Source organism: Ctenocephalides felis, unplaced genomic scaffold (genome assembly GCF_003426905.1).
Source record: "Ctenocephalides felis isolate EL2017-DRISC unplaced genomic scaffold, ASM342690v1 CF-g0.4_SCAFFOLD_01170, whole genome shotgun sequence".
Taxonomy (NCBI): domain Eukaryota; kingdom Metazoa; phylum Arthropoda; class Insecta; order Siphonaptera; family Pulicidae; genus Ctenocephalides; species Ctenocephalides felis.
This window is the reverse complement of record NW_020537324.1, coordinates 76,861,622-76,885,436: the sequence shown is the minus strand read 5'-3', so window position 1 is coordinate 76,885,436 and position 23,815 is coordinate 76,861,622. Positions and strand designations below refer to the sequence as shown.

The following is a 23,815-nucleotide window of genomic DNA, read 5'->3' as shown; positions in this document are numbered from 1 at the left end:
CAAAATTACCCAGGCTAAGCACAGTCTAAGCGCCACTCGGATACAAATGCATTACCCAAGTGCGTTTAGACTGTTTATGTACTGGAGCACTTTTCCAATTTTGTGAAAAACGATTGAAAAATGTGAAAATGCCGCCAAGCTAAGCACAGTACAAGTAAAAATGTCGCACAGGATAATTTGCAAATGCGTTTAGACTGTGACTATACAGGAGCACTTTTTTTAATTTTGTGTAAATTAGGCAACTTTTTTTTGAAATTGAATTCGAAATGAAATGACGATTGTTAACGTTCTTTCTGGATATAAATAAAAAGATAAAAACTAAATAAATTATGTATATAAAATAATACATTAACAAAATATTTTTTCCAAATTGAATCAGAAGTCATTTTAATGCTCAATTAAATTTATTTTGACAAAATTATGCAAAAAATACAAATCCATCTTTATCTTTTAAGAAAATTATTTTCAAGTAAAAAAAATGTTAGAAAAACAGGCTTTTAGTTCAAAAAAATAAATTGTTTATTAATAAAAAATATTTTTGTAACAGAAAGCTTTTCTCTAAATTTAATCTGTTGAAATTTTAGTGTCATATATAATTAATTTTCAAGTCAAAATTTTGCAAAAATTTCATATTATTATTTTTAGAACGACACTATTAGGTACTAAAAATTACAAAAATTGTGAAAAAATCAAAATTGAATTGAATTTATTTATTGCAAAGTAATAAAATTAAATAAAATGTTTATTTCAACAGTTTCTGAAGAAGGAGACAATCTTTATCTTCAAAACGTAGAAATAATTGTAAAAAAAAATATAATAAATTTGAACACCAGAGGCTTTTTATGTAATTAATACATATTACTTATATTATGTAATTAAATAAATATAATTCATTAACAAAAAAATTCTAATTTAATCAATTGTCATTTCCAAATTTAATAAGTAAATTAATTTTATTTTTATTATTATTTGCTTTTATTTTATATCAAATCATCATACTACGGATGTTATTTTAATGTAAGTTGTATCCTTTGCACTCTTATTTATTTAAATTTATGTTATTGCTAGATGTTAATTATCTAACAGTTGTAATAAATAATGTAATTAAAAAAAATTAAGTAAACAAATTTTGTTAACAAAAAATTTAAATATATATTTCTTATCAACATTTTCAAAAAAAAAGCATTTTTAGTAATAAAAATTACTGTAAATTTCAAAGAACTAAGATTAAGCAAAATATGCATCACCATGGTAATAGATAGATCCTCCTTCGATTTTTCTTCATGACAATGCAAAGATCAAAAATAGAAATAAGTAGAAATAATTACAAAAAAAAATATAATAAATTTGAATACCAGAGGCTTTGTTATGTAATTAGTACATATTACTTATATTGTGTTATTAAATAAATATAATTTTCTATCCAAAAAAATTCCTGATTTAATATCTATTGTCATTTCAAAAATTAAGTTAATTTTGTGGAAAAAAAATTAAAATATATATTCCATATCAAAGTACTTTCAAAAAAACATTTTTAGTAATAAAATTATTATAAATTTAACAAAACTAAGGTTAAACAAAATATGCATCACCACAACAATAGATAGCACTAGTATTTTCTTAAATCCATTATTCCTCCTTCGATTTTTTTTCATAACAATGCAAAGAACAAAAATACAATCCATCCCCCTTCTTATAAATCCCTGGATTTTGACAATTTTCACATTCATTATACTTTTCCAAACCGTTAAACTCAAAAGTTTGTGAAATCTCACCATCCATCAACTCCGAAATTTTTTTCTGGTGCTCCAAAATTCTTTTACCCAAATTTTTAGGCTTCAAATCCTTGGCCAACTTGGTAATAAATTTATTATAAGAATTAGGGTCATTTTGGTGGTAAAATTTTGATTTCATAAAAGCTGATGTATGGTTGGAGACTATTGATGGTAAATTGCGTTCGGGTACCTTTGGTGGTAATTCAGGAATTGACACGTCGTCGACTGGTTTTGCTGTCTGGTTTTGTTCAGAAAATTTTACTACCATGTCAAAAGGTTTTTTTAAATGTAATCCATGTATAGCAGCAGCTGCACAGTCCAGGTGCTCGTAAACCACAAAACCAAATCGGGAATTTGTGTTGGTTTTTATACAAGCTTCTAGAACTTCGCCGTAACTTTGAAAGATGTTCCTCAAGCCTTTTTCGGTGAGTTCTCGCGGTATATTGGCGATGAAGAGTTTTATTTTTTCCTCGGTTTTGTATTTGTGCAAGTCCCCGATGTTGCCACTTGGTCCTGGTTCGAAGGAGTTGGCTTGGGAGTAGTAGTGCTCCGACATTGGGTCAAAAAAATCCGAAGGACATTCGGGCAGGTGTTGTGGTTTTTCCATTTTTAAATGGTTTTTAGATGGAATTGGTGGTTTAGTCTGGAAAAAATATAGAATAGTTTGATGGATATATCAAAGTTGGATTGTTGGTAAGTTTGGTTTGCATTTTTAAGAGTACTGGGTTCAGAATTGTTATGGTGGAAATTATTTTTAGGTTCTTGATTTTCTAGATGCCAAATTTGACCAATTTAGTCTAGTGTCAGTATTTTGGGAATACTGGATTAAAATTTAGAACTGGTGGTGTTTTTCAATAGATTTAAGTAAGTAAAGATTTTGTCGATTTTTACATGGATTAAAATACTGGTTTAAAATGCTGGAAATAAGTTTAATTTGAATAGTCAAATTTAGTCAAAAAGTCAAAAATTAGTTCTAGCAAGCATTTTGTCTTGTAGCAAGTTACAGGAACATTGAGATATGTGTGAATATTTGATAATATGATAAACAACAAATTATTAGATTTGTTTATAATCAAAATGTTTTTCTGTTTTCCTGCTTACCCGCCTATCTTAATCTAACTTAAATTTTAGAAAAAGCCAGTTGTTTCTTAAAAAAATGAAAAGTTGTTTCTCAAAAAAGTCAGATTTTTGAAAAAAAGAGCAACTGTTTCTAAAAAAAGAAATCGACGTTTCTAAAAAAATTGGCGTTTCTAAACAAAAAAAGTCAAAGAATGTTTAAAAAAACGTCGAAGATTCTTAAAAAAAATCGAAATTGGCAGTTCTTTCTAAAAAATATAAACAGTATTTTCATAAAATAATAAGTGTTTTGAAATATATAAAGTAGTTTCTAAAAATATATAAAGTTGTTTCTAAAAATATATTAAGTTGTTTCTAAAAATATATAAAGTCGTTTCTAAAAATATATAAAGTTGTTTCTTTTTAAAAAAGACAGTTGTTTTTAAAAAAATAGTGTTATTGTTTCTAATAAAAATAGTGTTATTGTTTCTAATAAAAATGGAGAGTTATTTCTAATAAAAATATAAAGTCGTTTCTAAAAAAATAGAAAGTCGTTTCTAAAAAAAGGAAGTCGTTTCTAAAAAAATAGAAAGTCGTTTTAAAAAAATAGAAAGTCGTTTTTAAAAAAATAGAAAGTCGTTTCTAAAAAAATAGAAATAGAAATTATGTCGAAAAATAGAAAGTTGTGTCGAAAAATAGAAAGTTGTTTCTTAGAAAAATAGAAAGTTGTTTCTAAAAATATACAAAGCCGTTTCTAAAAATATACAAAGCCGTTTCTGAAAATATACAAAGTCGTTTCTGAAAATATACAAAGTCGTTTCTAGAAAAATAAACAGTGTTTCTAAAAAATAAAAAGTTGTAAAAGACTAGAAATAACAACAAGCCTATGGTTTCTAAAAACAAAAACAAGACTGAAGTTTCTAGAAAAAAATAAGTCGACTTTTTTAGGATAAAAAAAATGAGTCAGTTGTTCCTAGCAAAAATAGTCGTTTCTGGAAAAAATAGTCAGTTGTTTCTAAAAATAAATAAAATTAGATTCCTAAAAAACGTCAGTTGTTTCTAGAAAAAAAACGAGCCTAAGAAAAACTATCATGGGGTTTTCAAAACAAAACTAATGGGGTTTCTAAAAAAAAAAGCTGGACTAGAGTTTCTAGAAAAAACAGGTCTAGAGTTTGAATAAAAAAAAGTTTAGAATTTTTAGAATAAAAAACAGGCCTATGGTTTCTAAAAACAAAAACAAGACTGAAATTTCTAGAAAAAAATAAGTCAATCTTTTAAAGAAAAAAAATGAGTCAGTTGTTTCTAGAAAAAATAGTCGTTTCTGGAAAAAATAGTCAGTTGTTTCTAGAAAAATAGTCAGTTGTTTCTAAAAATAAATTAAATTAGATTCCTAAAAAACGTCAGTTGTTTCTAGAAAAAACAAGCCTAAAAAAAACTAGCATGGGGTTTCTAAACCAAAACTAATGAGATTTCTAAAAAGAAAGCTGGACTAGAATTTCTAGAAAAAACAGGTCTAGAGTTTCAAGAAAAAAAAAGTTTAGAACTTTTAGAATAAAAAACAAGTCTAGGGTTTCCAGAAAACCAAGCCTAAGGTTTCTAAAAAACCAAGCCTAGAGTTTCTAAAAAACCAAGTCCAAAGTTTCTAAAAAAAACAAGCCAAGAGTTTCTAAAAAACCAAGTCCAGAGTTTCTAGAAAAAACAAGCCTAGAGTTTCTATAAAAAACAAGTCTAGAGTTTTTATAAAAAAATAGTCTTTCGTTTCTAGAAAAAACAGTAGTCTAGAGTTTTTAGAAAGAAAAAACAAGCCTATAGTTTCTAGAAAAAAAAAAACAAGTCTAAAGTTCCTATAAAAAATGGTCAGTCGTTTTGAGAAAAAAAAACTAGTTTCTAAAAAAAAATGGGTCACTCGTTTCTAGAATAAAGTCAGCCAGTCGTTTCTAGAAGAAAAAAAAATATCAGTCGTTTTTAGAAGAAAAAATTGTCAATCCTTTCTAGATTTAAAAAATGTCAGTCCTTTCTAGAAGAAGAACATGTCGGTAGTTTCTAAAAGAAAAAAAAATGTCAGTCGTTTCTAGAAAAAAAAATTCAGTCGTTTCTAGAAACAAAAGAAATAAATTTTTCATTATAAAAGTCTGTCGCACTAGAAAAATGAAGTTAGTTGGTGTACTAAAAAATTAGTCTGATGTACTACAAAAAATCTGTCGTTTCTAAAAAAAACCTGCGTACTTAAAAAAAGTATTGTTTCTAAAAATAAAGTGTCAGTTGTTTCTAAAAAAAAAGTCTCTCGCTTTTTTTAAAAAAGTCGGTCACATAAAACATAAATGAGTTTAAAAAAGAGGATTTAACCGTTTCGACCAATATCGAATCAGAAAATGAAAACAATTTAGGCTAAGCACTAAAACAGGGTAAAATACATTTGTTCTGGGTTTGTTGAACCCTCATGATAATCGTAAGGAAAATTTACGAAAAAAATATTTCACCTTTCCCCATTTCAAAAATTAAGTAAATTCAATACACCAACACCATTTCCACTCCATTTATTTTAAGAAAACGAATAAATTTCCTCAAAACGTGCATTCCTGTTGTCGAAATGTTTTCATTCCGTTTGCCAAAGAATTTTATTGTAAAAATTCTTAATGGAAAATTATAAATTTAGAGACGATGCGGCAAATTAAATCACATAAGAAACACATACAGAAAGTTTTTGCTGTAAAATTAAATAAAACGTCTAAACAAATATCCATTAATTTAGAAATCTCTCAGAACTTTTTCATAACTTTTATGTGTTTGATCTGTCGGTCAGCGTAAAAATGTTTTGATGGAAAAATAAATGAAAATGGCTTTGTGTTTGTTTTTCTTATGAAAAACTTTTTTATAAATTTATCAAGTGACTTGATTATATAGGTTATTTTTAGATTTTTATCCATTTTAATCGTTGCCACTTGAGATGTTTATTTCAAAGGATGTTTTTCCCTTGAAGAAGAAATATGTTTTCCTATATCGAATCAAAGGGAACAACATTTATGTTGCCCTGTTTTGCCCCAAAGCCTTTGCAATCAGATCAAAAACACACATTGGGCAGAAAATAAATATAAATATACCTTTGGATACGAATATTATATATATATATATATATATATATATATATATATATATTTATATATATATATATATATATACCCATACCAGGAGTGGTCAATCTTGTACAGGTGAAATTTAATTTATTTTAGATTGATTAATAAAAATATATTTATTTTGTTATAAACGTTAAGTAATCCAATGAAACTTAAAATTATTTAATATTAGAAATAAATTTCAGGGTGGTTTAACTAATTTTAAATTAAAATTAAAATAATATATATATATATATATATATATATACAAAATATAAATATGTTGCATCGAGGGTTAGAAAACTCAACAATTTATTTACACCCTTAAAGGAATAATTTTAAATATTGTATATCGCATATTGAAAAACATCATTTTATGAAGTTAAAACTAGTAAACATATAAAAATAAAGCACTATTAAATATAAATCTTATTACTCATTTTCTATCTATAGATAGATTGTAATTTTTATTTAATTAAAAAAAAAACATTTGTATTATATTTAATATGAAGTTAAGTATTCCTAAAAACGTTTATAACTACATTCTTAAAAATTGCATTACTGTTTTCCTTATTATTATTATTATCATTATTATTATTATTATTATTATTATTATTATTATTATTATTATTATTATTATTTTCTTTATTACATATATATTTTTTGTTGTTAAATCATAGCAAAATATATTATAGAATTATAAGTAATCTTGGTGATAAAAAATACATAAGAAATCCAAAGAATTTTTCATAATATATGTAATCATAGTATATATAATATATATGTAATATATTTTTTAGAATCTAATCTTATGATTGGAATTTTTAGATCAGTTTTAAGTATAAAGATATATTTTAATTCAGAAAATTTTATTCCGTCTTAAACGTTACCCTATGATACAGAATTAATTTAAGTTACAAAGAATTAATTTAAGTTACAAATTTTGGTAAAAGTCTGCAAAAAAGTTGACGATTTTTATGAATCTTGAAAATAAAAATCATAAAATATTATAGGCCTGAAAAAAATGGTCCAATTATAAAAAATCATCAAAGTTTAAAAGGAATGAGCCTGAAATATTTGAAAATATTGAAGAAGATCTAATTATAAGAAGCCATTGACAAATATTCCAAACCAAATATGTGGAAAAGTTCATGCAACATGCGTTAAGGCAAAATGCCACTTACAACTAGTTTGTATTTAGTTTATAAATTTAATTCCTTTTTTGTCAAAAAATGTTTCATATGTTGTCTATCCCTGATTTTAGCAAAAAAGGTCATTCTGGAAAACTGCGTTTTAGTAAACAGAGAAAAAGCAAACGAAACATCGAGTGGATAAATTTATATATATATATATATATATATATATATATATATAAATGGTATACCGTTGAAAGAACTTATTTGTTTCATAAATACAAAAATTGTGTTTGTTCAACTCGATATTTTTAGAAAGAACTACCCAAATAGAAAAGTGCTTTGCAGAATACTATTTTTAATACAGTATGATCAAAAAACCCAAAAAATTTTTCAATCTAATATTTATCATAGGACTTCACTTTTTATAAACAAATGTTATACAAAATCAACATTAATTAGATGCAACAATCAACATTAACTGGTATCTCGATTTTTGCTAAATATTGAAAATTACTGTATGTATTTTTAAAATGAAGCTTCACCTTAATTACTGTCTTTAAAAGATAGTTTGTAAGTTATATTGTAATAAAAATTTAAAAAACTCTAAGGAGATATCTCAAATTAATACTTGGAATTAAAATAATTAATTAAAATAATAAAATAAAATTATAATATAGTAGAATAATACAGATAATATAGTAGTGATTTGATGTATAAAAATCTAAAGTCCTGAGAGCAACTACCATACAAATTAGCTTTATTGATATTATTAATGAATTGAATTTTCAATTTCAAAATCGTAAAATAAAAATTTAGCTTAATTAATTTAAAACTATCAAATATAATATTAACAAACAATCGGTTGCACGTCGCATTTTTTTAGGCGATTCTTGAATAAAAACTGTTTTATGCTTTATTTATTTGTAAGTAGATGCTGGCAAACAAATATATATATATATATATATATATATATATTTTTAAAAAAGACAACACTTTTAGTAATTTTGATTTACAAAAGTTAACTATTCGGCGGAAAAATAACTCACAAATTCATTTTTTGTTTAAAAATTCTTGTTTAGTGAAAAAGTGCTAATGTATATTCAAACATACAGGTAATTAATTCAATTTTATCATTAATCTTTTCTTAAAAAAATTTTCCATAACTTTCATAAAGAATTTCTATCATTTTTAATATCCTGTTCTGATAATCCACTCATTTATTTTTATCATTTTCATTTTGATCATATTATCATATTTCTGTACATTATTATTTGTTACAATTAATTTATTATTTAAGAAAAATCTATTTTCTATTCCTAAACATATTGTTTGCTTAAATCTCATCAAGATCATGTTTCTTGACATTATGTCCTGAAGATGGAACGTACCTAGTTCCGAAACGTCGACAGTAAATAAATAAATAAATAAAGAAATTGTTTATTAAAAACTTTTCTTGTTTTTTTATTTTTTATTATTTTTGGATTCTTGTTCGAAACTACAAAATATACACAAATCCAAGATTCTACCATTCAATATATATATATATATATATATATATACATATATTTCTATATGTATGTACATTTCAAATAAATAAATATATTACAAGAAGGAAAAGGTAAAAGTACTTTATTTTCACACCTGAAAGCATTCGCGTTTTTCCCATACGCATTCTACACGCAATAAATATCTCATAAGATACTACCCTTGTAAAAATCGATATTTTCCACAAACGTCGTTTAAAATTAGACAAAGAGAAAAGTCTATTCGTGGCTTTATAGTAAAAGCTACAGCCTTGCAATAACCGATTCCTGGTATTACTTAAAGTGTCACAATTCCAATCAGACTGTATTGTCGACATTGTAAACAAATATTGGCGTTTTTGTTAAATAAAATGAAATAGTAAATAAATGAATTTTAATATACGCAGCTAACGTATAAGATACTACCCTTGTAAAAATCGATATTTTCCACAAACGTCGTTTAAAATTAGACAAAGAGAAAAGCCTATTCGTGGCTTTGTAGAAAGAGCTACGGCCTTGCGATAATGGACTCATGGTATTACTTAAAGTGTAGCAATTTTAATAAGACTTTATTGTCGACGTTGTAAACAAATATTGGCGTCTTTGTTAAATAAAATGAAATAGTAGAATAAATGAATTTTAATATACGCAGCAAACGTATAAGATACTATCCTTGTAAAAATCGATATTTTCCACAAACGTCGTTTAAAATTAGACAAAGAGAAATACCTATCCGTGGTTGTGTAGCAAGAGCTACGGCCTTGCAATAACAGACTCATGGTAATTACTTAAAGTGTAGTAATTTTAACAAGACTTAATTGTCGACGTTGTAAACAAATATTGGCGTCTTTGTTAAATAAAATGAAATAGTAGAATAAATGAATTTTAATATACGCAGCAAACGTATAAGATACTATCCTTGTAAAAATCGATATTTTCCACAAACGTCGTTTAAAATTAGACAAAGAGAAATACCTATCCGTGGTTGTGTAGCAAGAGCTACGGCCTTGCAATAACAGACTCATGGTAATTACTTAAAGTGTAGTAATTTTAACAAGACTTAATTGTCGACGTTGTAAACAAATATTGGCGTTTTTGTTAGATAAATATAAAATAGTAAAATAGATAAATTGAAAATAGTAAAATAGATAGCAAGGAAAAATGTGGAAAGAAATTGACTTTAAAAATACCAAATTTTTTGATGATTGTCAGAAATTTTGTAAATTGACAAATGTTAAAGTAATAATGATTTCTTTTATAATCTTGGATGAATTCAAAATTTTCAAAATATTCCAAAGTATATTTTCAAGAAAGCTAGATTTTTTCAGAAATTTGAAAAATCTCTTTAATCGATTTTTTCAGAGTTCTAAAAGAAAATTGAATATTATTTAAAAATTCGAATTTTTGATACGGGAAGCCTTAAAGCACGATGCCATGCACCACTAGTTTTTCAAACATCTAAAAAATGTATAATATAGTTAAATTTAATACAAAAAATCACATTGGTGACCCCGACATAATTCTTAAATCAAGCCTCATTCGAATTGGTATAAAAGTAAAAATGACCTTTGACGGGACAACCATTGGGTTGCTTTATATCAGTACCAAGTTGTAAAAAAAATTCTTCGACAGCTTGCAGATTCGTAGAAAGAGTTATTAAACAAAGAGAAAAACATGTCCGTGATTGTGTAGTAAGAGCTACGGCCTTGCAATAACAGACTCATGGTCCTATCCTTAGGAACTTGGAAATATAAATTTAAGTATTACTTAAAATGTAGTAATTCCAATCAGACTTTATTGTCGACATAGTAAACAAATATTGGTGTTTTCGTTAAAAAAAATATAATAGTAAAATAAATTTTTGTACCGGCTCTGAAATAAAAAACAAGGAAAACTGTGGGACAAAATTTACTTTAAAAATGCGAAATTTCCTGGTCATTGTCAGAGATTTTGTAAATTGGCAAATGTTAATGTAACATGAATTCAATGGATTTTCTTCTTAATATTGGATTTATTTTTAAAACATTACATTCTAAAAAATGTTTAAGATAGTTAAATTTAATTAAAAAAATCACATTGGTGACCCCGACATAATCTTTGAATCAAGTCTGATTCGAATTAGTTCAAAAGTAAAAATGACCTTTCGGGAAGTATAGACAACCACTGGGTTGCCTTATAATAATACCAAGTTGTAAAGAAATGATCCGGCATCTTACAGATTCGTAGTCAGAGTTACGTTTTTTTTAATTTATCTACCACAGGAGTGTTTTATCTTTGTATCTATTTATCTGATGGCCAAAGTATGTATATTTACTGATGATGAGACTAATGATGTTGGCAAATGCCCAAAAATAGAGCGAATTTAAATGCGTTTAAAGATCTCCCGTCGCGATTGAAACCGAAATAGACATTTTGTTTTGACACTCGCTTTGAACAAAATAAAACATATCGGATAATAGACAGGGAGTCGGTGGTACATTAAAATTATCTTCCGTATAGTACCTGGTATATTTTGAAATTATACTGGATCTGATAATTTACCTAGATTTTTATGTTTTATACTAAAAGTATATACAATTACGATTATTACTTTACCAAAAAATTACTAAAGCATGTGTATAACCAAATAATTTATTAAATAAAAATTAATGTATGACTTCTATTTCTTCGTGAGGACATTCAGTTTCGAAAAAACTACTCTAGAAGTGCCGAATAATTAAAGTTTTGGGTTTTGGTAAACAAAAAATTCGAACTAAAACAATCTTTTTGGCGCCACTTTTGGGTTAGCATGAAAAATTTAAATTAGAATTTAATAAAAGTGTTAATAAATTTTTTTTAAAGATTACACTGATGTTAAAATAAAATTTGATACCAATTTTTGAATAACAACAAATAATTTATCTTTAGATGATATAAATAAATTGAGATGCATTCAATTATTCAAGAAATAATACAGGCGTCACGAACAAAAATCTTTATAAATTAGTACTAAAAATTTAGGATTGTAATATGATTAAAAAAATCGTAATTTAATATACAATATATTGAAATGATATATAGAATCTTAGCATACAAGTATTTGTTATAGGTAGTTTCTATATTTCATTTCAATTCATTATTTTATTAAATAAATTTTATATGTTAACTTTACTTAGGTGTAATTTTTTCAACTCTTTTTTTTTACTTATTTTATAATATTTTTGTTACTTATTAAATATTTTTCTTTGTTATTTTTTCTAGTTTTGTTTCCACTGAGGAAGAGTCAAATTTGGGACCCGAAACGTATGTATGAGTGTCTGAAATATTTTTTATTTTAATATCCGTCGTTAAAAAAAAGTAGATTTATTAAAGAAATGTATATATTTTTAATAAAATTGTGTTCGTAAAGACTGATTTTTAGCAGCATTTAGAGTCTTTATGAAAGAAAACCTGAAGATGGAGAATATCTAGATCCGAAACGTCTTCAAAAAATTATTTTCATAAAATGCATAATGGATTTTTCAGTAAACATTTTTAATAAAATTTTAGTGAAATATAACCACCATTCTAATTGCAAATAATATTATCTAAGGGGTGTCCATTAATCACGTGATCAATTTTTTAGGAATTTTTAGACCCTCATTCCCCCTTGGTGATACATTGTAATATTTAAAATCAACCCCTCTCCTACCAAATATCACGATTTTTAGTTTTAGTTACGAGAAAAAAATTTTGAGAACCTTTGGTTTTTTTTAAAGAAATTCAGAAAAATTGTAAGTAATTTAAATCCCTCACTTCCCCACGTAATATTTTGTAATTTTTTGACAAACCCCCTAAAATCCTCTCGTGATTAATCGACGCCTCCTAAAAATTGTCTCAAATGTAGTTAAAAATCAAAATCATAAAACGAATTTAAATAAAAAAAATTAAATGTTCAAATAAAATTTAATAAAAATTTTAAGATGTTCAATATAAATAAATATTGTATGTACGTATGTATGAGCATCCGATTTGAATGATTCAAAGAACATTCAATTCATAATGATGGGGAGAAGTAGTGGTTAGTTTTTGTCAGAGTCAGGTCTAGCCGTTTTGGAAATACGGAGCTAAATGTGCATAAAAGGGTAGTTTTTGAGCGAAATAAGCATCCGATTTGAATGATTCAAAAAACTTTCTGCTAGAGCTGACGATTGCTTTTGGGAAAAGCAAAGAAAAATTTTTATTCATTTTTTTCTAATTTCCAAAAAAAAATTCTTTAAATATCAAAAATATTTCAGATTATCAAAAGTTTAATTCGTTACGGGAAGACCCTGAAAATTGCCTCAAGGCACGATGCCATACACGACTAGTTGTATATATTTTGTGTGTGCATGTATGTATTTTTGTGTGTGTGTGTGAATGTGTAAGTATGTGTAAGTATGTGTACGTATGTGTATGTATGCGTATTTTGTATCGTGAGTATGTATGTATGTATGTTGTGTCTGTAAGTATGTATGCATGCCTGTGTGTACAGGTATGTATGGATTTGTGTGTATATATGTATTTAAGTCTATTACATATGTATGTAGACTATGTGTGCTTTGTTGTATACGTATGTAAATGTATGTATGTATGTACACATGCTATGTGTATGTATATATGTCTATGTGTATAATATATGTTATGTAAATATGCGATAGCTTGTGAAAATTGTATTTTAGATTGCTGTTTAATAAATATTTGAAAAAAACGAAGAAAAAGTGTATAATATATGTGCGTATGTATGTCTATGTGTATAATATGCGTATGTATGCATTTTATATCTGTAAGCAAGAATGTACACATGTATGTATTGTCGTGTGTATAGGTATAATGTATGTATTTCTGTTGGTTTAAAATTATGTACGTAATATATGTAAATGTATATGAATGTGTGTATGTATGTGTGTTAATAATTTTTGCAAATTATATTGGAAAAACTATTTTTTTCCAAATACAAATTGCATATTCACTCTTCGCACTCGACATAACGGAATTATTAACTTCCCAAAAATTTGCGTAACAAAACTTGTACGAAACTAAATTTTTTATAATACACATATATATATATATATATATATATATATATATATACATACACATATATATATATATAGATATACATATATAATATATAATAACAAAACCTTTTATGCGTACAAATCCTCGCCGGTCGCCGGTTGTCTCCAACACCACTTTTTGCACAACCGAAGTAGTACTTTGATACACTTTACACAAAACACAAAAATCCAACTTTTGAGTACTTTTTAAACCACAAATAATAATCAAACTTCGTAACAATATAATAAATATATATATAACGTTTAAAACGCGCACTCACTCTTATTTAAAATTTAAATTTTAAATTGGCCCCATTGGAAAAGAAAACAATAACTAAGATACTTGGTGGTCCCAGACAATAACGAAGTTACTTGTAAATTTGATATATAAGGTAATTGATATTATGTTAATTTAATATTTTTGATATTTAAAAGTGTTCCCGGAGTGAAACCTTTTTGGTTTAAGTACAAAACACTAAATTTATCGTTAGTAAGTACAAAACACTAATTGGACCGCATGGCGTGCAAAATGTTTGAAGTCACTTCAGTCAACAATAAAACACTAAACAGCACTTTTAATTAATTTAAATGTTATTATAAATATCATATTTATATAAATATTTATTTATTTAAAGTAATTATATGCACTATGATATATTACCAATATTGGTGTTACAATCTATCCACTAATCCTGGACCACATGGTACAACTTAACTACTAGGTATTAGTATTATTATTAAATTATCTCTAGTATCTATTTTATTTTATCTATTACTATTTCTATTACCTTTTGGTCCGCGGCACCGATATGCAACAAATGTAGATAAAGTTTTTTTTTTAAATTTTTTCAATTTTTTCGTAATATTTTACTGCAAAACCCGATACGACTTGCCCGGCGCAAGCATCGTTTGGCGACTGAATTCAATTCCTCCGACAATTTCATGAAGAGAAAAGACGGTGGATGCGCGCGCATTCAAAGGTGTAGGACTATGTTTGATGATGGATTTGATGGTAAGAAGGTGGTAAGATTTTTTTTTTTATTCAACAATATATTTACAACAGTCCTACATAACTATTAAGTAAATCTTTTGGCAATTATATGTAAAAAATGACATCGATATATAAATAGTGAAAAATACACAGTTGCATTTTTCCTTTATAAGAAGTAATATAATGTGATACGAGTAATTACAAGCTAATTACATCACTAAATATAAAGGTAGTAGGATTGTTGGTGCAGAAATAGTGAAATATGTATACAGTCGACCCGCCGTTAACGCGGTTATGTGTACACGGTTTCCATACAACGCGGAGGTAAAAGTCCCATATACGTCCGATAACACGGACTTCCTATTACAAGGTTTTTGTTCATAAGTTTCTTGCGCAACCTATGAGTGATTCTAGTAACTTGATATCAAAAAGGGTATTCATGTAAGTTTTTTATCTACTTTTATATTTTAGACATGTCTGATTATATAATAGCTGTCTAAGAACACGTTTGAGCTGACTACTGCATCGCGCCAATTTTTGAATAAGGTGTCAATGTCATACATGTCATTTCGTCCGTATTACTCCTACTTCAAGTTGTATTTCTTGGTCTCCATACAGCACGATAAAATGGTGCAATTTGTACTAATTCTGAGTCTCTCATAACGCGGTTCCCATACTGCACTATATAAGTTTCCATAGAACGCACTACGAATAGCCTGAATTGTATAAGAGTTTTTTATAGCACGGTACGCACTTGCCGCGTTTAACGGAGGGTTGACTGTATATAGACATCAAAATTATAACTATAACTAGTGCCTTAAGGCAAATTGCTAGAACTTCCAGTACCACAAATAAATATTCGAGCAAAAATTAGTTGGATTGGTATTTTGCCTTGAAGCAAGTTACATGGAACTTCCCGATATGTGTAAATAATCGACTTAATCAATATAATTAATTTATGAATGATTAGAAGTATTCCGACTGAATTTATTACACATAATTGAAAACGAACGAACACGTTAGTAATCGGAGTAATTTCTAGAAGCAAATTTTCGATTTTTATATTTGGACCAGTTTCCTTAGGACTTTAATGGTTTAGTATGTTCTTTAAGACCAAGTACTCTATCGTAATACCAAGTAAATCGTCTAATTTTAATTTTAACAAACGTCAAAAAAACTACTCATTTTCTCAAACTTTGATGAATTTTTAAAATTAAACTACTTGTCGTAATTCAATAAAAATCGTCTTTATTATTTTCAACTGTTAATTACAAGAAAACGGCTCGATTTTCAACTAAAACTAATCAGTATCATTCCCAATAAATATCTTTCGAACAGTTTTTGATTTTTTAAAACCGATTCGGTAGAATGAGCTTAAATGTGGACGCAAAGTTTAACACTTTTTTCCAAATTACAAAGAAACGGCTTGGCAGATCGTAGCAGAAAACCGACAAACGCTAGTACACATCAAATAGCATTTAATTTTCTAAAATCGGTTCAAGCGTTTTTGAGAAAACGTCGATGAAAGGTCAAAAATCTGTTCACACACACACATACTTTTCCCTTAAATTTGGTCTCATTCGATTCAGAATGGCTTAAAACGTCGAGAGAACATGAATACCGAGCAAATCGGATTTTTTGATGAAAACATAAATTTCTCCTTATATAATTGAAAAATAAATTACAATACAAAATGCCTAACATATTCTTCTGTACGTTTCATCACTATATACGTGCCATCAATTCAGCAGTTCTGAAATATCGGAAAAGATGAATTATTAATATAAACTAATAATAATGCATGAATAATTTATAAAAAAATACATACCTAGCGAAATTGAACTAAAAAAATATAACATTTCATATAAACATAATTAAAAAAAATTATAGGATTAAAATATTTGTAACAAAATTATGTTTGTTAAAAGTATTCAAATTTGACTATTGCAAAAAAAAAATTAAATGCAAAAAAGTGATTAAATTAATAATATAAAAATATAGAACTCGATAATGGAACATATACGGATTCGAAACGTCTAAAACATTTACAAATATACATATGTATATGAAAAAAAAATTAAAGAAATACATACCATACCAAACGAAACTAAAAATATAGAAAAAAATTAAAAAGCAACCAAAATTTAATTCAAAAAATTAAAATTATAGTATAAAAAATATTTAATAAAATTATGTTTGTTAGAAGTACTTAAATTAGACTTTTAGAAAGAAATGATTAACTGCACAAACATGAATAAATTATTAATATAATTTTAAAAAAAACTTGATGGAACACATGAAGATCCGAAACGTCGAAAATTATAACTTATTTACATAACCAGTACAAGTATATACACTATTATGAGTAAAATACTCACTTTTTAGTAAATGATGATGTTGCAAACGTTTCGGCACTATGTTTTATCCATCACCAGTGTGTACTTGAATAAATTATTTATTTTAGCTATAAAAAGACATCAGAACTTTAAATAGTGTTTAATTCGATGAATGAACATCGAAGAAATAAAAAACATGAAAAACCTGAAGATGGAACAAATCTAGATCCAAAACGTCGATAATTAGAACTTATTTACATAACGAATACAAATATATACATTATTGCATTAACATATATTAATTGAAAAAAATACAAATAAAATACTCACTTGTTACTAAATTATGTTAATGTTGCAAACGTTTCGGCACCATGTTCCATCCATCACCAGAGTGTGTACTTGAATAAATTATTTTAGTTATCTTGAAATATTGTCTTGATGATACATCTTGAAATATACACTACACAAATAAACAAATAAAAATTAATAAACTCATTAAAATTATTAACAATAAGTTGTTATATAAAAGTATTTATTCCAGTCAAATAAAAATAAATACAAATTAAATAAAAATCATTAACAATAATTAGTTATAGTTAAAATGTTCATAAGCATATAGATACTCATACATATATTAGGGTGGTCCTTGATATGGACATTTTGGAATTTCTTTGTTCCCAAGGGCTCAAATACCTCCAAAGTAATAAAAAAATATTGTCTAAAAATGTAAGCTTTTAATATTAACATTTAGACAGTCCGCAAATCAATTTAAAGTTTCGTATATTTATTACTACAATATATCCTTAATATTTATAAAAACACTTAACTTCTAATTAAATCTATGTGGACTGTTTAACGAAATAATTATTCATCATGGCATCAAAATTAATTTTGCATCAAAATATTTATTTAATTGATGATTTTGATACTCAAGTTATCAGTAATAAATTGCCATCAAAACTACAAGTCTGCAATCACAGATGGCGCAAGAATTTACTTAATGACATATGTTAATAATGAATATACGAAACTTATAATTGAATTGCGGACTATCTAACTAAATGTTAATATTAAGAGCTAAAACTTTCAGAGAATTTTCTTTTATTAGTTTAGAAGCATTTGAGCCCTTGGGAGCAAAGAAATTCCAAAAAGTCCATATCAAGGACCACACTAATATATGTATATACATATATCTTTTACTCCGTCTTTTAGTCAGCGTCTTTTACTATTATTATTATTATTTATAATATATACAAAGTTAAAATACTTAAATCTAAAATCACAAATTATATATACATAACACGTAGATATGAATCTGCATATAAATTAATAAATTAGAGTTTTTATAATGGCAGGATAAAATAATTTCGATAGAATAAATTTAATTAATTAATTAATTAATTAATTAATACCTAATATTAGTAAAATAATTCGAAACCAGTTACAACAAATTGCAGGTACTGGTAATAAGGGACGTACAAAGGTAAAAAATATTATATCTATTATATATATATATATATATATATATATAATTAATATATATATATATATATATATATATATTTGCTCTGTGACGTCACAAACCAACTTAAAATTTTATTAATTTCAAATAATTTTCACTATTTTTTTAAAATAGAGTTTATATTTTTATCAATTTTCTTATTAAAAAAAAGAGTTTTTATTCTAATACTTGTCTTTTAATGTATTTAAATTAAAATTAATTTAGTAAAAACTTATGCCTATAATAAATATGGTTAAAAACAATTTTGTACGTCCCTGTCTTTTTTTTTCTTTAACAATTCTAAAATTCAACACAATTTTTTTTTTGAAAATTTTTGATCGACACGTTGGTAGATATGATAAGAAAATATATATTAATAATATATAATAGTAATAATTTATTATTATTATTATTATTAAAAATAACAAGTGCTCTAAAGTGTTTTTATACAAACAAAAAAGTATGAGAGCTAATAGTAAAAATACTCTTTTTATTTTGTAAATTATTAAATCAGAGATATTTATGTTCATCTGTTAAGATAAAGAATATACATTTCTTAAAAATACTCTCTGTTGTAAAATTTAACTAATAATTAAAATTTTGTTTCTAAATTTGCTATTATATTTTTAAACTCTGTATAGAATACTCTTGTTTAGTAAAATTTAAATTAAACTTAATTTCTTCATTTTGATATAAAATATAGTTAAAATACTCTTTGATTTATAAAATTAAAAGCACAATTTATATTTTTGTCTCTAATGAATATTTTTAAAATGACATTAAAAATCCTTCTTATAATGTGAAATTTAAATTATTTTATTCCTAAACACAAATCCAAAACTGTTTATATAAATTTACTAATATCAATAAAAAAATAAATTTAAAACGTTAAAAATAAAATGAACTGATTTAAATTTAAACTATTACTTTATATAATATCAAAATTAAATATGTTCATCAAAATCGATGACAAAATTTTTAAAATATTTAAGATTCTTTTTACCAAATTTCAATTTAAATAAATAATATTTAATATACTTTTTTCTTCGTTAAATCATTTAAGATTTCTATATATTATAATATTTATAATTTATTTATATATATTGAAGTTTTAAAAAAATTATTTGAATTATTTTATTTTGTCATTGAGTTTGATGAACATATTTAATTTTGATAATGTACTAAATATTATTAATTTAAATTTAAATTTACTGTTATTACATTTTTTTAAAATATTTTAATTTTTTTTTATTGATTTTAATAAATTTATACAAAAAGTTTTGGACTTGTGTTTAGGAATAAAATAGTTTTTATTCCTAATATTAAATATATATTATTTAAAAATCGCTTGAGAAGTCAAAAATATTTTGATTTCATTACTACTTCAGTAAAAATTGATTTTTTAAAGTTTTATGCACATAATTTCATTTTCAAAATTTTGCGGAGTTGGATGAATTTAAAAACTTCACAAAATATAATTTTTAAATTGTCTTGTTAAATAATTCAACACGTTTAAAATATTCTTCCAAAATTTTAGACTGGTCTGAATAAAATTAACTAACTAATAATTTTGAAAAAATCTAAAAATTTGTCTAGAATTTTTTATATAAATTTGTAAAATCATAGTTAAGAATTAAATTTAATAACACTTAAAATTTTAGCTGTCTGTTATAAAAATTGAAATGAGTTTTGAAATTATAAACAATGCAACTAAAAATAAGCACTTTTAGTCTAATTTGCAAAAAATTCTAAATATTTCCAAAAATTGGTGTAAAATGCATAATTATTAATTTAATTCAATGGCACTTAATATTATAAATAAGTTAAATTAAACAAATTTTGAATTTTAAAAGCAACGCAATCAAAAAAGAGTATTTTTAGTCGACAATATTTACACAAAAAACGTTAAAAAATGTAAAAATTAGCCTAACCAATTTTGTATAAATTTAGAAAATGCATAATTATACGTAAAATTTAATAACACTTAAAATTTTGTCTAGAAATTAGAAATACTTAAAAAAAAAAATAAAATTAAAAAATATTAGAACTAAAAAAGAGTATTTTCAGTCCAACAATATTTACACAAAAAATGGTTGAAAAATCTAAAAATTGGTCTAACAAATTTTGTAAAAAGGTAGAAAATGCATAATTATACGTTAAATTTAATAACACTTAAAATTTTTAATAGAAATTAGAAATACTTCAACAAATTTTGAATTCTCAGAAATATTGCAATGAAAAAGAGTATTTTAGTACAACAATATTTTCATAAAAATACTAAAAAAAATCGAAAAATTGGTCTAATAATTTGTGTATAAAATTGTAAAACACATAAATACGAATAAAATTTAATATAACATAATATTTTGCTCACCATTATAAATATTTTGCAAACTTTTCAATTTTCAACCAAAAATCAATATTTTCCATCTACAAACGTGTCGATCCAAAATTCCCAAAAATTTCCTTAAAATTTAAATTAAAAAAAAAATTACAACTTGTATGAAAATTGCACATTTTTGCTTACACAATTATTGCATAATTAATTAATAAAAAAATATATAAAAAAATTGTCAGTGTCATTTCAACAATTAGCAAAAATATGTATACGTCCCTGAGACGAAAAACAATTCGCAAAGGTAAAAAAATATTAATAATAATCGACTCATATTAGCCCTAAAAAAATATTATTCAAATATATATTAATAATAACCGACTCATACTAAACCTAAATTTTGTTTTCTAAATAATAAAATAATTTTATGCCCTCAGTACTATATATAGAACAGAAACACCTCTCGAATCGAAAATCGATACTACAATGTATTTTTGCACGCTTGGGGAAAAATTTTCATTCCGGAATTCAATTTAAGGGTATACCGAGTTGTCGTAGGGTGTTTTTGTATTAGACAATATTATAAATGGTTTAATTTTGTACAAATTTGTCGAATACACCAATAATTTTGCACCAAATATTTCAAAGTTATAAATAATTTCCTGAACAAACGCGCGCTTGATAAATAGTCACAGAGTACTATCAACGGTTTATATTGGAACTTTAAATCTATTCGTCTATTTTCAAATGCGATTTTAAAGTATACCGACTTGCTGTAGAAACTTGGGTTACTAGAAAAATTTGTTCATAATTTAATCTCAAACAATCTTGTCTTGTACACCATTCATGCTAAACGAATGGTTTTGGTTGTAGAAACGATTTACGTACCGCAAGCGCAACAATGCACTTTTAAAGCACCGATACCAAAAGTCTATTTTCAAATCTAATTTTAAGGTATACCGAGTTGCTGTAGAAACTTGGAATTACTAGAAAAATTTGTACATAATTTAATCTCAAACAATCTTGTCTTGTACACCATTCATGCTAAACGAATGGTTTTGGTTGTACAAACGATTTAAGACCTAAATGTACCACGAGCGCCTTTAATTTTACAATCGTTTTTAAAAGTATATAAAAATCAAAAATAATATTACTTTTACCCTAATATGAGTCCATTACATGTGCAGTCCGATTAAAACCTAATTTATGACTATCACTAATACTAATTTTATTAAAGCTTCATTATGCTTTTTTTTTTAATTTCCATATTATATTAAACCTGGGGGCTTGGACGCCACTGCTTTACTAATATTGTTATGCTAAATTGTTAATATATTAATAAAGTGCTGCTAAGTACATTTTTTAGTTCTAAGGAGACTATTGGCATAAAAAATATTTAGGTAAAAAATATTTTATTTAATTTTATACTCGGCAAGACTGGGAGAAAATATTTTTTTGTCAAAATATTTTGTTTATATAAAAAAATGTTGTTAAATTATTATTTGTATACGATGATGCTATATGAAACAATAAATATTATATAATGGGTTTATGATATATTTTTTAGTATCCATAAAATAGTTTTCCGAAATTTTTATATAACAAATGATAATTGCATCAGTTTGCTGTACGAAGTTAAAAATATTTCATAAAATTTTTAAAATTATATAATAATTTATATATATATATATATATATTTATATATATATAAATAATTATATAATCTGATATTTTTAATATATATATAATATTCAATCATGCCTATAAAATATTTTTGAAACAAATTGCAATTTCTGTACAAAGTTAGTTGTACAAAGACTATTTTTTTTACTGTGTTCTAATTTATAAGTTATTTAATGATATATAAAATATCTAAGTAGTTTCTGATATCAAAAGTCTCTCAAACAATTCAATCCACTCCCAAAATTAATTTTTATTAATTTTATTTATTAAACTTTAACTTCTCGAATAAAAATTTTGCTTGTTTTAGTAAAAGTACATTTATCCATGAAATTGTTTATAACTTTTAAACTATTCGTGCTATATGAATGGTATTTTTGGTAAATTTGTTCATAATTAAATAATATATTAGGTTTTCCACAAAAAAACGACCTTAAACAACTAGGTATACTCATAAATCAATTTTTTGGGGTATTATTTAGGATTTTAGTTTTCTGAACAAAAAATCGTCATTTTGATCGACAATTTTAAAGTGTATTTATTCCTTAAATTGTTTAAAACTTTTAAACTATTTGTGCAATATAAATGATACACCATTTATTAATTAAGTGAATTTGTTCAAAATTAAATAATATATTAGGTTTTCCACAAAAAAGACCTAAGACAACTTGGTATACACAAATAGACTTTAAATATTAATATTTTTTTGGTATTATTTAACTAGAAGTCTCCTTTTTTCCTTCAAAAAAATATTTAAGTTTTAATTTATATTTTTACGTTTCGGGGATATGGAATGTCACCTTCTTCAGGAACTATTAAAAACAAACATTTTTTTATTTATACACTACTTTTTTAATTTAAAAATAAAAAAAATGTTAAGAACGGTTAATTAGAAAATTACTCATTGAACTGCTTTGTACTATACATTGGAAATAATATTAGTTTCATTTAAAATCATATATAACAAAAGCTTTTTCATTATGTTTTTAAAAAATTAAATAATTTAGATTAATTAAAAGTAAATTCTTTCAATTTATTATTAAGAAAGTATACAGAAATATTATTCATAAATGAATCATTTATAGAAAAAAAAAAACGCTTAAAAAATTATTATATTAAATTAATTTTATATATTTAGAAAAAAAAACTTTTTACTTTTAAATTAAATATAATTTATAATTTTTTTTTTAAATAAAATGGACGCTTTTGGTACAGAAAAATATCATTGCAAAATTTAATTATTATTATTAGTAACAGTTCAAAACAAATAAATTGTTTTTATAACATTTAAACACGATTGTTTTAATTATTT

At 24.8% G+C, this 23,815-nt stretch overlaps 1 protein-coding gene across 1 annotated transcript; it reads right to left on the bottom strand.

Annotated features, from left to right (window-relative positions):
- Positions 1 to 1,629: 1,629 nt before the first annotated feature.
- LOC113367660 lies at positions 1,630 to 13,868 on the bottom strand. The gene is made up of 2 exons (XM_026609247.1): positions 13,748 to 13,868; positions 1,630 to 2,418 (listed from the first exon to the last, which is right to left on the bottom strand). Exon 2 carries the CDS (start codon positions 2,380 to 2,382, stop codon positions 1,630 to 1,632), a length of 753 nt encoding a protein of 250 aa, XP_026465032.1. The 5' UTR covers positions 2,383 to 2,418; positions 13,748 to 13,868.
- Between the last annotated feature and the right edge of the window lie 9,947 nt (positions 13,869 to 23,815).